Source organism: Xiphophorus couchianus, chromosome 21 (genome assembly GCF_001444195.1).
Source record: "Xiphophorus couchianus chromosome 21, X_couchianus-1.0, whole genome shotgun sequence".
NCBI classification, from domain to species: domain Eukaryota; kingdom Metazoa; phylum Chordata; class Actinopteri; order Cyprinodontiformes; family Poeciliidae; genus Xiphophorus; species Xiphophorus couchianus.
The window spans coordinates 15,916,564-15,931,947 of record NC_040248.1 but is presented as its reverse complement, the minus strand read 5'-3'; the positions used below and the strand labels follow the sequence as shown (position 1 = coordinate 15,931,947).

General features: G+C 39.0%; 1 protein-coding gene across 6 annotated transcripts in view; it reads left to right on the top strand.

Annotated features, from left to right (window-relative positions):
- The first annotated feature begins 1,926 nt into the window (after positions 1-1,926).
- The window catches only part of phldb2b (pleckstrin homology-like domain, family B, member 2b), a 36,975-nt gene continuing 23,517 nt past the window's right edge, over positions 1,927-15,384 (top strand). The window contains exons 1-5 of one of the 6 annotated variants that reach the window (XM_028004855.1): positions 1,927-2,348; positions 7,000-7,056; positions 7,216-7,339; positions 8,761-8,859; positions 9,113-9,196. In XM_028004855.1, coding sequence (XP_027860656.1) covers positions 2,316-2,348; positions 7,000-7,056; positions 7,216-7,339; positions 8,761-8,859; positions 9,113-9,196 — 397 coding nt within the window. In that variant the 5' untranslated portion in view covers positions 1,927-2,315. Of the gene's footprint in view, positions 2,349-6,999; positions 7,057-7,215; positions 7,340-8,760; positions 8,860-9,112; positions 9,197-11,657; positions 12,082-15,384 lie in introns of those variants that run through there. The other 5 variants (XM_028004856.1, XM_028004857.1, XM_028004858.1 and 2 more) reach the window with 5 other exon arrangements.

Genomic DNA, 15,384 nt, shown 5'->3' with positions numbered 1-15,384 from the left:
TCTTACCCATGAAGATGTGAGAGTGTAAATGGGTTCTGGCAAGACAGTTGGCAAGAAAGAATGTTAAAAGAAGCTAGGAGAAAATGTATCTAGTGGTAATGATGAGGTAACAGTTAGCTTTGTTAGCGCTCCAATCATCTATAGCATCAAGCGATGGCACACCATGTTGAACCCATGTGAAATTTTATAAACATTGAAAGCACGGAGCATGCTGATTGTAATACTTCCAGTTTGTGGGAGACCAAAACCTTTCAGAAATTTCCTTCTGGCCAATGTATTTCACTCGTGCATCATGAAATGCGGTGGAGGAAGTGGAGAACAAATTCTTCTTCCTTTTAACTATAAACTCACTTACTTTATTTGTCTGCTTTCTTGTACTGAAATTTTTACAGCGTCACTTTTGTTTTAACCACACAAACAAACAAAAAAACACCATTTTATTGCCCAACAGTTGATTTGTGAGCATTGCAAAAACCAAACTCCTCAAATGCAGCTGCTTTTATAAAATGGCAAGAAAAGAAGAAAAGATTGCCAAACGAAACAACCCATCAGGACTGATGGCACGTACTTGTTACTCAGAATGATGCATAACTGGGCATGTAGTTGAGATTCTTTTTTTGTTTGTTTGTTTGTTTTCAATTGTGCACATAGCATAACCTGAAAAAAGAGCAAACTATACCATTTGAATGTTTTCCAAAGCAAACATTACATAGAGGAAAACACTGAGCGTCTGTAAACATGATGACTGAACATGCCTCGTAGTTTGAATGTGTTTTGAACTGTGTGTTTCTGCCTTGATTTGTTTTCCAGCTGCACTTTTGTGCACACACAAGAATACACCTTCATAAGTTCAACCTGTTTACTTCCAATTTAATTTGTTCTTTAAAGTTAATTAGTGCTTAGTAAACGTTTTTAAGTGTAATTTTTGCTTTCTATAAATGTACGTTGTTGTTCACCACCTCCTACTTAATGTAGGATTCAAATGCAACAATAATATAAGAGGCGATTACTGGCTGATGTATAGCAGATTACTGTGTGCATGACATTTTTTCCCAGCAAAAATCCCCCCAAAAAAGAGTAAAAATATTTCTAATATATGATCCAGTCACATTAAGATTTTAACATTTTAAACTAAGCACACAACTGCTGTATTTGTCAACCTGTCATTTTTAAACTTGAACTGAAAAGGCCCACTTTCACCTTACCCCGCCTCTGATGCCAAACCAGCAGTCAAAAGGAAACAGGGATTTTATTTTTAAAATAATGGTTTCTGAGACCTTCTTCTGCAAACACGCAATTACCAAATTAAGGCTTCCACTTCTTCTTTTTTTTTTTTTTTTTTTTTTTTTTTTTTTTTAACAGCAAACTCTTGACAGGCCACTGGAACACAATGCCAGGACTCCAATTGTATTCTCAGTTTGTGTGCCAGAGGAGGAAAAAAAATAAAAAGTGAATGTTTATCTGATATCCAACTCTTTGATGCTGGAACTTGAAACTTTTTATCTTTGTTTGTCCACAGGAACATTCAATCTCCTGCCCCCCCTCCCCCTTTTTTTTTTTTTAATAAACCCTAAATCCTTGCAGCTGTTTGCCTTTGCGTGTTTAGTAAAGACAGAAGCTGCAGAGGGAATTCCTTTTAATATTGCTATCACCTGCAGCATCATCTGGATTTGTTTAAATTATTGACTAATAAACTGCCTGGGTCCTGGCTGCAGTTCTGTTGCAATATGATTAGCCAAAACAATCCTATCTTGGTTTCTTATCTCCAGCTGTCAAACAAAGTAAGGGCGAAGGAATGCTCTTCTCTCTCTCTCTCTCTCTCTCTCTCTCTCTCTCTCTCTGCTCTCCCCAGGTCTACTTCGTCTGGCTCGCGTTTTTCTTTTTTCAGCCTTCTCCTTCATTCATGGCGGGTCAAGTGTAGGTCTGTTAACACCTGCACATTATGCTCTCGATGTGTGTGAGGGTGTAAGGGAGAGAGGAGGAGATGAGAGGAGAGACTCCCTCCCCTTGTTCCGTGTCCAACTCTGCTTCCAGCTGTTGCTGCATTCCTCTGCACGTCGCAGTCGGCTCAGGCCGGCGGCCTTTTTTTTTTTTTTTTTTTATTTTCTTCCAAAACTTTTGCGTCAGTTTTGTCACTGGCGCCGGTGCGCGCGGATGCGACAGTGGATTATAGTGTTAGGTATATAGAGTCGTACAACTTGTTCATGTGAGTAATGTGTGCGGCTGCTGCCAGGAGTTTCACGACTACTAAAGGAGCAGAAGATTAACATTTGGAAGAGCACGAGATCTTGGACTGATCGGTCCGTTTCTGCGCGATGACTGAAGTGGCCAATTGCGCGTCTGTAATGGTAAGAATGTACATCAAAAATCATTTTTATATCACAAATTGTAAGAATTAGAAGCAGATTTTTAAAGAAAAACAACAACAACAAAAAACCAATCTCACCTACCGTTATGGTTGTTATTATTATTACCTAGCTCAACACAGGCCATTAACAGTAATGGAGGGATGACTTCTAGTGTATTTAAAATGTAAGGATGAAAATATAAAAGAAAGAAAAGCAAAATGAACGATACAATAAGTTACGTCAAAATTGGCATTGAATACTCCTACCTTTTTGTTTCCAAAATAAGAGCAAGGTTTCATGACTCAGTTCTCCCTAAGGGTACGATTTCTGTTTATTTGTTCTGATTTCTTCAAATAAATGTGGAAGAACCGTTCCACGCCATTAAACAACTTGGATTTGAACGGTGTACCCTGTAAGCATGAACTAATAAATTAGCAGAAGATGAAAACAGTCGGTAAATTGACAGCGTTAACGCAGCATTTGTGCAGAAATGTGTGCCATGCTGCGCTTTTTATCCTTAATGGAAACATGTTTTAATGCCTGTATGAATTATTTATGTATTTTTATTTGGTTAAATTTGAGAAACCACATGAAAACCAGTCAGTATCGAAACTGATAGTGTTTGTTTCTGTGCTTAATGTCTGTTATTTGGAGGAGTTTAAAGAAAATGGTAGTTTTGTTCTGGCTGTGTTGGGTTTAGAGGTGGTTTTTAGCACAGTCAGACTTAGGGCATTTGAAACTTTTTGGGTTAAAATCGTGTTCACTTCCTGTTATTTTTCTACTTTGGGGTTTCTTCTACATTACCAATGGTTTTTTGTTGTTTTTTTCAAAGTTTTGAGGTGACCTCACCTCAAAACCTTGAAGTATATTGCAGATTGCTTTTCCCTCAGAACCTTTGTCCTTCCTTGTCTCTTGGTCATTTCCTGCCCATTTGGAAAGCAAACATCACTTGATCCTCTGCATGTGGCATAAGAAGTCATCTGGGCTTTTCCGCCGGCCACGCACACACATTCGAGTTAGATTTCCTCCACCTTTGAGTCAGCTGAAACAACAATGCACTTTCTTTCCTGTAAGAATCTCGGACTTTTCCCAATGACACAAGGAGCGCGAGGGAGTTTGAGGGGTTTTTTTCTCCCAGCAGGCGATCAAGGTCAGATTGACAAAAAAACATACACTGTTTGCTCTTGTTCATCTTGGTCTCACTGGATTAACGTTGTAGGTATATTTCACATACACACACACACGGGGATTGGGGAGGTTGGGACATACAGAGGAGGAACGTAATCGTATTAAGACCAATGAGTTGCTGAATGTGAGGCACACTGAGACCGACTCCATATTAACCAGCATCACTGATACAATGCAGGCTTTGTCAGGTGGGAGGAGGAGAGGGTAACATTGGAATGCATGGGGAGGGGGCTTTATAAAATACAGAAAAGACGTAATAAGAAAGACAGAGAGTCCAGTGCAGAAATCAAGAGGGAATCTTTAAAAAAAAAATAAAAAATACAATATATATGAAAGGCTATTAGAAAGGGAGACAATCCTTTGTCCTCCTGTCATTTCTGATTCTTTGTTTTTCAACTCAGGGCTACTAGAGCTTCCTTTCTTCAGCTAGGGTATAAACTACCTTAAATACAGAGACACAAATACCGATACCTATAATTAAATATGTCAGTAACAAAATGACCTTGGTGTGTTATGTTTGAGATGCATTGTTAGCTTAACAGTCCTTTTAATGGAAACTACACTGATCATTGCTTTGAAAGCCAATCACAGTCGGCAACTTCAAAAAAATGACATGATCCATCCATCCGTCCATCCGTCCATCCGTCCATCTGTCCTAAGGCCATGTCCAGCCATCCTTCAGAAAGAAAAACAACATTTTTTGACACTTATATCTGGGTCCCTGTTATTGAACTGGACTTCATAACACAGATTTTGATCTTAAACAGCAGAATCCACGTGGTGAACTAAAATACATTTTATATATGACATAAAACTAAGGCCAGTTTTATAGTATAAAATAGTATTATACAGTTTTATATTATAAAACTCTACAATGTAACTGTTACTGAACTATGCTGAGAAAATGTCCAAATTTTTTCATATGTTGAAAAAGTTGCAATTTGTTTGTCAGCATATGATCAGTGCTGCTGCTGCTGCTGCTGCTGCTGATGATGATGATGATGATGATTAATAAAAAGGAAAAGGCTGAGGCGCTGAGGCCAGAAAGTTAAATCATGCTAATATGCTTTTAGAAGTCTTAGTTCCCAACCCCCCCTTCATTTTCTCTTCTTTTTATTGGTCTAGATTTATCTGTTTTCGTCTTAAATTCTCTCTCCACATGCAGGGCAAGCGGCACGTTTCAGACTCAGCTGTTTCACAGATGGCATCAAAGAGGTTTTTTTAAGAGAACCGTGCCTATATGAAGTTAATTCGTCAAGTCACGGCAGAAACTATTTGCAAGGTTCTAACTCAAAAATGCATAACACCATGCAAAATCATGTTTTAGCTTATCTTTTTAGGTCAGCCGTGATGTTTTGGTAAGATGATGCAAAAAAAAAAAAACCCCAACAAAAACCTGTAGATATTTAAAAAGGGGGCTTGACACAGCTCACTGCTCTTCTTTAACCAAGGCCAACAAAGCCACAGGCCTGTCATGACCTGTCCTGGAAGGCGTTCACCTGGAGAAAGAAGGTGACTATGGGCTGCGGGGACTAATAATGAGGAAGAACAAAAGAATGAAGTGGTGCTTTTTTGCAAAAGAAAGAGAGAAGGTGGAGCTAAGAAACCATGGCAGACAGAGAGGAAAATTTATTCTAACATTCTTCTTCAGGATTAAAGAAATCCTCTTGTTCCTCGCTTGACTCTGAAGTATTTTTTTCTTCAAATAATGTTGCCATAACAAATGGCAGATTTGCTTTGTCTACACCAATGGAAAAAAAAAAGTCATAGGAATGCATAGCCCATATCTACATGAAAGATGATTAAAAGCTGATATATGGGTTTATTTGTGGATGTTTGCGCACGGATGGAGGTTACGAGGGTAGCTGCAGGCACGGCCGTGTCTGTGAGACGGGGGGATTGTCGGAGGTAGCGAGGGTGTCAAAGCAGCAAAGGAAACGTCCTCAGAAAGGAAGCTGTGGCTGAATTAGAGGAAGCCGTGCAGGGCAGTGCTCCATTTGCTTTCCCCTTTGTAACAAGTTGGAGGAACGAATGGAAAAAGACAGGAAGCGAGATTAAAAACGACAGGGGGAGAGGAGGGCATGGATCGGCAAACGTGCAGAAAAGACAGGAGGATGACATCGACACAAGGCACCGACTTTGGGAAAACACAGATGAGGACATGACAGAGTTTCAAAACCAAAAGGAAGAAAAAGAACTGAAAAAAACCAATGCAGTTAGTCGTTATGGAAGCTATTTCAGGTGGCTATGTTAGGCTATTAAAAGATTATTACAGGTTGAGGACAGTACACTAGAGGAAATGGTCCGAGGTGTAAAACACAGAGTGGTTCTGGCGGTTCCCCATGTGCTGCAACCGTTGCCACTTTGGGGAGCAGTATTTCATATTTTAGGTTTTTATGTGTGGGCACACAAATAGTGGTAAGCTTTCTTTCTCTCTCTCTCTCTTTGCTGAATTGTAGGGCAGTTCACAGGAACTCCTTGGCACACGATCTGAGGATGTTTACAAAAAACATACACTGCCACACTTCTGATTTCTCTCCCTCTCATCTTCCTCTCTGCCTCTTTTCCTCTTCAAAGTTTGCCATTCTCTTGCTTTCATGGCTGACTGATTTAAGATTTTTCATTTATTTTTGCATTTCACCTCCTGTTATTAAACACTGAGCCTTTCCGTTTCGAGCTGGCTTTTAATTTGCACAACATAATAGTTCAAGTGATCCAAAAATATTGTCGTGAATTACTGGCAGGAAGCAAAGATGTGGTCTTGAAATTTTCTGTTGTGATTTTTTCCAACTGTACATATTTGGGAACAAAATGTCTTATCATGATGAAAAGGAGAATCGTTCCTGTGACATGTATAACTTTAGAAAGCACTGTAAGCTACATGAATGTCTGCTGTGATGAGAGTTAATTTTCAAGGGGAAAAAAAAGGATTGGGTCAGTGATGGGCAATATAAATAAAAAGCAATTCACCTCTTTAGGGTGTGAGGCAATTTCATTGTTTGTGACATTCTGTTTTAATTTGGATAATCAATGAAGGAATGTGAAACATCCATCACTGTTAAAACTGCTTTAAGAATCTGGTGTAATTAAAAGCACACCAGTTTTATTCTCAAATAGTGCCAAATAAGCTCTTGCTTTGATTCTGATGACATGTTCTAAGAAAAAGGAAACTAAAAAAAAAAAAAAAGTTATCATTTGGACTCAGGTAAGATGCTAATTTCCAGTAATTTGAATAGTTTGCCTGCTAGAAACCTCAGAAATTCTACTTTGCTTGCATTGTCTCATAAATAACAGCCCTGATTTCTTTCCTAAAGAGAACTGCATCAGCTGCTAGTTCTTAGTGGGATTGTCTGTGAACATGTTGGTTTTGTAGTGGGCTGGCAGCCTACCAATATTCTCAGCCATAATGCCTCAAGAACTTTTAATCGCTTTCACAGAACAGCGTGTTTGCGTGTCCTTTCAGGAAGCCGAGATGATGTTTAAGCCAGAGTCGGATCAGATGTGTCCGCCAGAACCCAAGGTGAAATAAAACTCTCCCACAAACATGCGCCATCAGTGACACATTTGCATTTATTTTTTACAAAAAATGCATTGCCGCAAAGAGTCAGCTTTTATGTTGTGTTGTTACGTCCCTAAAACGCAATAAGAACAACTGGTTATTCCCCATTAATCCTCGCAGTCTCCACCCTTGGACCTGATAGACACGGGGAAAGGCCTGAAGGTGCAGACTGCGACGCCTCATCTGGTTAGCCTGGGCAGTGGGAGACTGAGTGTGGCTATCACCCTGCTGCCACTAAAAGAAGGTAAAGTACATTACTAAAAGACAGTAAAAAAAAAACAAAAAAAAGAAAAAGCTTGGGATTACCGGGTCATATTTAAGCTATTTATTTTCACTTACATCTCCGATCTAGAGGATCTAGAGGACGCAGACCATTAAATCTTCTAATGTATCCTCACCTGCCGTGCAACTCTTTGACATGGAGCCTGGAGTGAAACCAGATGCCCTCTAATCTCTCCCCGTGTCTTAACTTCCTCTTGCTAAACTCCTACGTTGTTGATTCCCCCTGCCCCTCCCAACTCTCTGTATCTGCTCCATGGTTGCAGTGACAAAGAAGCTGAACTATCTGTAAATGTGGAATGCTAGGAATACCATGCTCTATATAAAAAGCAGCAATAAAATATTCGTACAGGTGTTGGCACAATCCCAAGCTTCAATAAAATGTGTGCCATTTTAATCTAAAAGAAAGAAACATAAGTAGGTTTCAAAAATTCTCTGAGTAAAACTCTGAAAAAGCTGACCATGTTAATTGATCCCCCTGAGTCAATACTTTGGAAAACCACTGTTCTCTGCCATTACACCTGCAAATCTCTTGGGGTTTACGACTAACATCACCTATCAAAAATCACAATAAAGTACGAAGATTTTGAATATATCACAGAACTTGTAAAAGTGTGTACCGTACAAATACTTTTGCGAGGCACTGTAGAAAGTTTCCTCTGTATCTCTGATTGGGGTTTGTTTACCAAAGCTTTTTTTTATTTCTTTAGTTCATTTCATTTGGTGAATGGAAGACAATACGACTAGATGTTTTTCTCTGCACAGTTTTATGAGAAGTGTAAATCTATAGATCTAAAAGCATTACAAGAAAATGTGTTTTCAATTTGTTTATGTGCGGAATGTTCTTTCATATTCAGATAAAATTGTATAACAAACTCTTTTGAACATGTGTCTTAATTATCCTGCTAAAATGTATTTTCCCATAAAGCTGGTTTCCTCATTGGTATTCTAGATGGTTGCCAAAAAAGTGATAGTGAAGTGGTCCAAGCAGGATGTAATACAACATGAGAGGGATGCTTGTACTGCTGATTATTGTTTAATAGCCTCTGGATATTACAAGGAGTTTTAATGCAAACTGACAGATAGTTAATACAAAACGATCTGAAGAAGAATGATGACTCTACTGCACTTAAAGCTTTTACATAGTAATTTTACGCAAGGCTTTTGCACAAAGAGAAAACATTTGCCCTGCAGTTGTTTCTTTTTTAAATTATTTTTTAATTCTGCATAATCACAAGTAACCCACAATTGGCCATCATTTCCATTTTTGACTTGAACAGATGATGTGCAAGAGAACTCAGTTTAAAAAAAGTGACCTATGTAGGCATGTATGTTGGTAGCTCAAACTGTTTACTAGTAATCATTTGTCATTGATTTGCGTCACAGGGGTGACACGTATAGGCCGAGAAGACGCTCCAATCCCACAGGACATTACGATTGAAGGGCCTGGCATTGAGGCAGAGCACTGTCATATCATCAATGAAGGTTGGCATCAGTTCACCTTAATATAACAGCTTTGTAACAATGTCAAGCGGTTGTATGAATGTTTACAACATACCACGTGCATTGATCAGTAGTTTCTTATGGTTTAGTCTAGATTAAAGTTAGCGGCTAGAGACCTTTTAACAGAACAACATTTCAAAAACCCGAAACTACCCCTTTTAATGATTTGTCCTACATTGTGTTTTTACTTGTTCTTTACTTGTTAATAACACTTGCTTTATAATTGTTACAACAGGAGGGGTGGTGACCCTTGACCCCTGTGGTCATCTATGCAGTCTGGATGGAGTCCAGGTAACCGTCCCCACACCGCTTACTCAGGGTAAGGTCTACACATTCATGCGCACATTATTAAACATTCCTCTTGCTTGCACACAGAAGCAAGCCTTTTTTTTTTGGAAAATGCTTAAAATACTGCCCCCTACTGGTTAAATTTAGTACATAACTTAACCGGAAATTCACTTCCTTGGTTTGTGTTCAAGCTTTTAGTATTTCATAACTTCTGTATGTGTTTATGTGTTTGTCTGCAAAAAAAAAAAAAGAGGTTAGTTTGTGGTTTAGTGGGCTTGCATTCCTCTCTCTGTGTATGAGTCACATGGGCAAACTGCTGACGTTATGTAGGGAAACAAATGGGTGTGCAGTGTTTTAGTGTGTGCAGAAATGTTGGCGTGTTTGTGTCTGTGTTTAACATGATGCGTGTGTAATGGAGGCTGGAAGTGTGTGTGCGTGTGTGGGGGATGTATACCTCTGGTTTGGTTTAATTCATAGTGGTTTGGAACAGCAAGCTTTTATAATGAGTCACTCCCTCCAGACTTATGTGTGCTGCCACAGCATACATAAGTCTTCACATTCTGTCATTGTGGACTGCAAAAAGGAGTCAGAGCACACTGAAACTTTCTCACAATTTCTTCTAAGAGTTCTTAACTTCCATTGCTTTCACGCTGGCCCTTGAGTGCGTCTCTGTTTTCTGAGAGCTATCCTGATCGATTCATCCGTTGCCCGTCTACCCTGTCTGCTCTTTTCCCTCATCCAGTTTCTCAGAATTTTCTCTCCTGCAGAGTGTTCCCTTTTTTTCTGGAAAGTTTGCGCTCTTTGAAACGCTGCTGTTTTCCGCTTCTGTCTCACGTAACTCACTGCACCACGATTTGTCTCTCCTTTCCATTTACCTTTTTCAGACCTCCTCATTGTGCTCTGTCAAGCCTAGCCATTTCAAGTTAAATATTGACAGGCCTATTTGTCTTTGCGGTGAGCCTTGCTGATTCAAATATTGACATCGTCTCAGAGTATGCACAGACACAAGCCCAGGGTACTGTGAGGTTGTGGGGGGAGGAGTAAGTGACTCTAAAGGGGAGAACAAAAAAATAAAAGAAATTCAAAATTCAAAAGTACTTTGCTATAATTACTAAATGTTGAAACTCACTTAATTAAAGAGTTGAGGTAGATAGTGATGGCTTTGGTGAAATTGCAGTAAAAGGAAAAGGGAATGTCTGGAAAAAATATGGAGAGCCTCAGACAAGATGCATACTTCGGGAACATCCTCTGGCTTCTCATCTCTGTGCTGAGAAACACCAAAAAAAAAAAAAAAAAACGCTCATCAAACATACACACAAGGGAGGCCTGGAGCCAATTTACTATGTTTAGGAAATGATCTGTTTTGGATTCTGGAATTTGGAGCTTGACCTGGAATCACATAAGCCTGACTGGTAAGTCACAGGAACAGCTGGAAGGCACTTCTGATACATAAAGGGAAACAATGGCAATCAAGCCGTTTACAAAAGTTTCAAATTATCCATTTGTTTTCTGTAGACCTGATGGGTTCGTGAGGGATGTGGTGCATTTCTCCAGCATTGGAGACGGGGTATGCCCTGAACAGATTGTCTGTCCCTCATTGGGAAACACAAAGACAAACTACCATGCATGCACTCACCTTTAAGGGTAATTTAGTCCACAGTAAACTTAGCGTGCATGGCTTTGGTGCAACCCCCTCACAGAAAGAGCCTGCAACGGGATTTGAGTCCAGTACTTTCATATGGAGTGTCGACAGTGCATGTGTAAAAACCACGACTGTGAAGCATATACATATGAATATTGTTGAAAAAAATAAATCTCTATGATTATTGTTCAGATTTCTATGCACTCTGAAAAACTCTAGAATTTGATGTACACATTTAGTACGGTCTGGAGAGATATGGGAAAAAAGAAGAAACTTTATTTCATTGTTGCCTAAAAAGTTGGCATCTCTCCAATACCTTAAAATAGGCCAAGAAACGCATAAATCTTTGAAAAATGTGTTTGAACTCTGTAACATACACCAGGTAAAAAAAAAAAAAAGAAAGAAACTCAACCTCCCAGCATTCATTCAAATCAAGACTGCTCCACCAAGCTGCTCCACCTTCTCCCTTAATGTCTTACAGCCATCCCTCATAAAAAGCACTGGAACGAAGCAACCGAGGAGAGCAGACTTAGACTGCGTGTCCTCTAAAATGTAAATGATTTTGCTGCATTGTTTCATCTTCTAACTTCTCCATAAATCGCAAGCCTGTTTTGCGCACCTCATTTTGTTTTGTAGTATAAACCTTATCTTTGTCATCATGAAACATTTGTAAGCCCGAAACGAGAAGACAGCTGAACGTATTAGCATGTTTGGCGCTACACTTGTCAAGTGGATTTAAAAAAGTTGAATAGAAATAGGTAGGGAGACAAAGAAAGTTGAGGGGGCGTCCTCCACATACCTCACCGTTGTACCGTCTTTGAACGTACCATCTACACACCGGGGTTGACTACGTACCTTTTATTGCGTAGCTTATAAACTCCCGTGTGTATTTTGTCTTCGTGGAGGTCTGATAAAAAACACCGTTTTTTAAATTTTTATTTCGCCTACTTTTAAAGTTATTTCTCCAATGGCAACTAAGGATGCTCAACCCCCTTTTTTTATAGTGAAACTTGGTACAGTCCTCGGGCTGAGGCTGGTGGATGGTAAATCACTGAACTTTCTCCGACACGGAGTCAGGACGGCTGGGGAGGCGTTTCATCACCGAGCAGGGAAATAAACAGCAGCTCCCAGATTTACAACGAACTTTTACTTCAACTTTGCTTACAGAAGTGGTTCTGTTACAGCAGGGTCTCTATAAAACCTCTTGAGAAAAAGAGAGAGGATAAACAACACTTGTTGTATTCGCCGAGCGTTTACTGAATGGGACTCACAAGGTTAGTAACGAATTTGTTAGCTACAAAGTTGCATTTACAGTGGCATCATTTGTTTCCATTTCCCTTTATTTTACTAAAATGTAACTCTTTGTAACTTTCAGAATGGAATGTGTTTATTTATTTATAATTTTTTTTTCTTCTGACGAGTTGGACATAAATCACCACAATAACAAATGACGAACGTATTATTTCGACCTATTAAGTCATTTCTAGAAGAATTTAAAATAGCATTAGCTTTCTATAGTCTGCCGTAGTGGTAGGCCCTCTACTTTTTTGTGCATATGTGTAAAATATAATCTGTATGACTTTATTAAGCTTCCTTTTGTTTTGGCTATCTCTCTGTCTCTTTGTCTGGTAGATCTCAAGACAGATGGTTCTGTTATAATCTGATTTTGCACCTTTTTTTATTTTATTTAAATTTTCTTTTTTTTTTTTTTTTTTTTAGCCAGGACCATTTGTGATAGCGATCAAGCTAAAAACTTTGTGAAATAGCCTTAAATAGTAAGTAACCAGTTACAGATTTATTTGGAGGTGTAAATCACTACTGTTGCTGCAGAGAGCAAACCAAGCCACATAAGTGTTGAAAGTTTCAGTCAGATTGCAGCTGTGTTGTTTCACAATCTGTTGCACTACATGCACTCTAATTGAATAAAACATTTATGTGTGGATTGTGGAGGAATAAATAAGCTTGTGAAGTCTCAGACGAGGGGTGAGCAAACAAAAGAGTACGAGCCTTATGGTAATGAAGCCAGCCACAGTCATGTTACCTGACACCTGGACACAAAACCTGTGAGGTTATTGTTCTTGCAGGTACTGTCCACTGCTTGTCATTTGCGTTTTTGGGCTTGTTTTTTTTTTGTTATCAGCCTTAAATAATAACAGAGATGTGTCAACCTTATCCTGTCTTCGTTTACAAGATTTACACTATATTTCCGATTTAAAACAGATGGAAGATTGTTAATTTTTAGTTATGTTTTTGCTTTTTAGCCTTGGTGAATGTGGAATGGGTCAATGCGCCATGGGTACGATTTGACAAGAAGCAGAGATGCTGTCGCTTGAGCTGCGCAGTATTAGAATCTTTAACGTATCCCCCGAGAAAGATCCGTCTTCATGGAGTTGCTTTTGATCACCTTTGCTCCACAGAGGGTTAATGTGTGCCTTATTCTCCCACTGGGAACCTGTGTTTATGCATCATTTCATGAATGAATAAATCCCCTTCTAGATCCAAGTGATTTCTACTGCATTCTGACCACAACTGTTTTTAAAAGCTACTTCTCCATTCAGACGAGAACTGGCAGGAATTTTCCTAACTCTACTTTGAAGTGTTTAAGTGATTACCTTGTACGTCAAAGCTGATAAAGACAGGCCACTTCAGCCTCATCTTGGTACTTGTTGGACATGGGATCTCGACAACTTGTTTATTTTTGCATCGTAGCCTAATTGTTTCAAATTGTCGATTCCTCCACTTATGCTAACCCAAACGGAGCGAGAGTTTCCCCTCCCATAACGCTGTGGCATGCGTAGATCTACATGGGAACAGAAATTGGCTCCAGACATGAAGCGGCCCATACATCTGTGTCCTCAAAGACTCTGAGGTCTGACTTTGTAGATCACAGACTTTAAATTATCCTGTAAATGCATATACAGACAAATTTCAAGTTGTTTCTTGTTATGGAAGAAGGTCTTTGAATGCTGTGTGTGTTGTGGGTAAAGCATGCTCCGACACAGGCAGCAAACTCAATTTCCTGGTTAACAAGGGATTTGAATGAGATCAAATGGGTTTTATTGAGTAGAACAGCTGGAATCATTTCAGCCTTTTAATAACAAGAGACTTGATTTTTATCTCATCTAGGCAATTAAGAACTTACAGCGTCTTGGCAAAGTATTAATAACCCTTGGAAGGTCACAGCCACAAACTTCATTGTATTTTGTTGGAATTTTATGTGACAGACCAAGTAGTGCAAAACTGGGAAGCAGGAGGTGAAGGATGCGTTATTTTCATAAAGTTGTACAGATAAAAATCTGATCAGTGAGGTGTATTTGTATTCAGACTGTTTGAATCACTACTTTGTCTCAGTGAGTTTCTTTCTCCCAGATTTGCTGTAGAAGCTGACATGTTTGCTCGTCTTTACAAAATAGTTTAAACTTATTCATATTAAATGGAATGCGTTTGTCAATGTCAGTGTTAAGGCCCAGCTACAGATTCTCAGTCGGATTTAGGTATGGACTTTGATTAGACCATTCCAACACATAAACATGATTGGCTCTCAGCTATTCTGTAGTATGTTTATGGGCACTGATCTCATGGATAAGCCTGTTCAGTGAGCAGTTAGTCAGTTAATCACATGTGATTAATCAGTTAATCAAATAGTAACTTTTGAAAACATTTGAAAATGGACTCAAAACATCATTAATATAAATAGGGGGAGCATTTATCGTCGAGTAGAATTTGTTAATATGACAGGCCTGATGGTGGAAGGTTAACCTAGTTACTAGTTTATACTTTTGCAGCATCCAACAGGTCTTCTTCAGTAATTGTCCTAATTATTTTTCTTGCAAGATCATAAGTACTGTTTTGTGCTGATCTATTTAATAAAATTCCTATGAAATGCATTCATGTTTGCAGTAAAAAGTTTTGAAAAAAAAATTGAGTGGATGTAAATACTTAGGAAAAGCTTTGAAAGTGTATCTTATGCTACGTGATTAACACAGATGGAATGCTTTCTATCTTTATCCCTTTGCCTGCATCACATAGCATACTGCAATAAAGGCTGTAAAGCCATAAAAAAGAAGAGCAGGTTAGTTAATAGATTTTATAAATGAAGGAGCTGAGAGGAAATTAAAAAGACTAAGAGGCTGTTAACAAATCAGGGCATGCATTTCCCTCTCCACTTGAGAGGCGGCCCATGGTGAGGTTATTGGGGGGAGGAAATTGGATTTTCACAAGAGTTAACTTGCCAGAATCCAACTGTTGTCGATTGGAGTCTTGCTAAATTCTGAGAGGTGCTGTGACTCATTAAGCAGACACTGTAAAGACGTGTTTCCTCATACAGATGATGCACAACACGTCGAAGACTCTCATTACTCATGTCTGGCATTGACAAACATGTATTATTAGATCTGAATAGCTGCATGTATATGTGTGTGTCTGAGTGTGTGTGCTGTGGACTTTTCCTTCATGTAAACTCGTCTTTATGATCTTCCTGTCTTAATGCCACTTCCTCACCGTTTGTGCCTAAACTTGCCGGGTTCTGTTTACATAGACATGGATTTGAATAGTTCACAGTCCAGCTGTGTAGACTA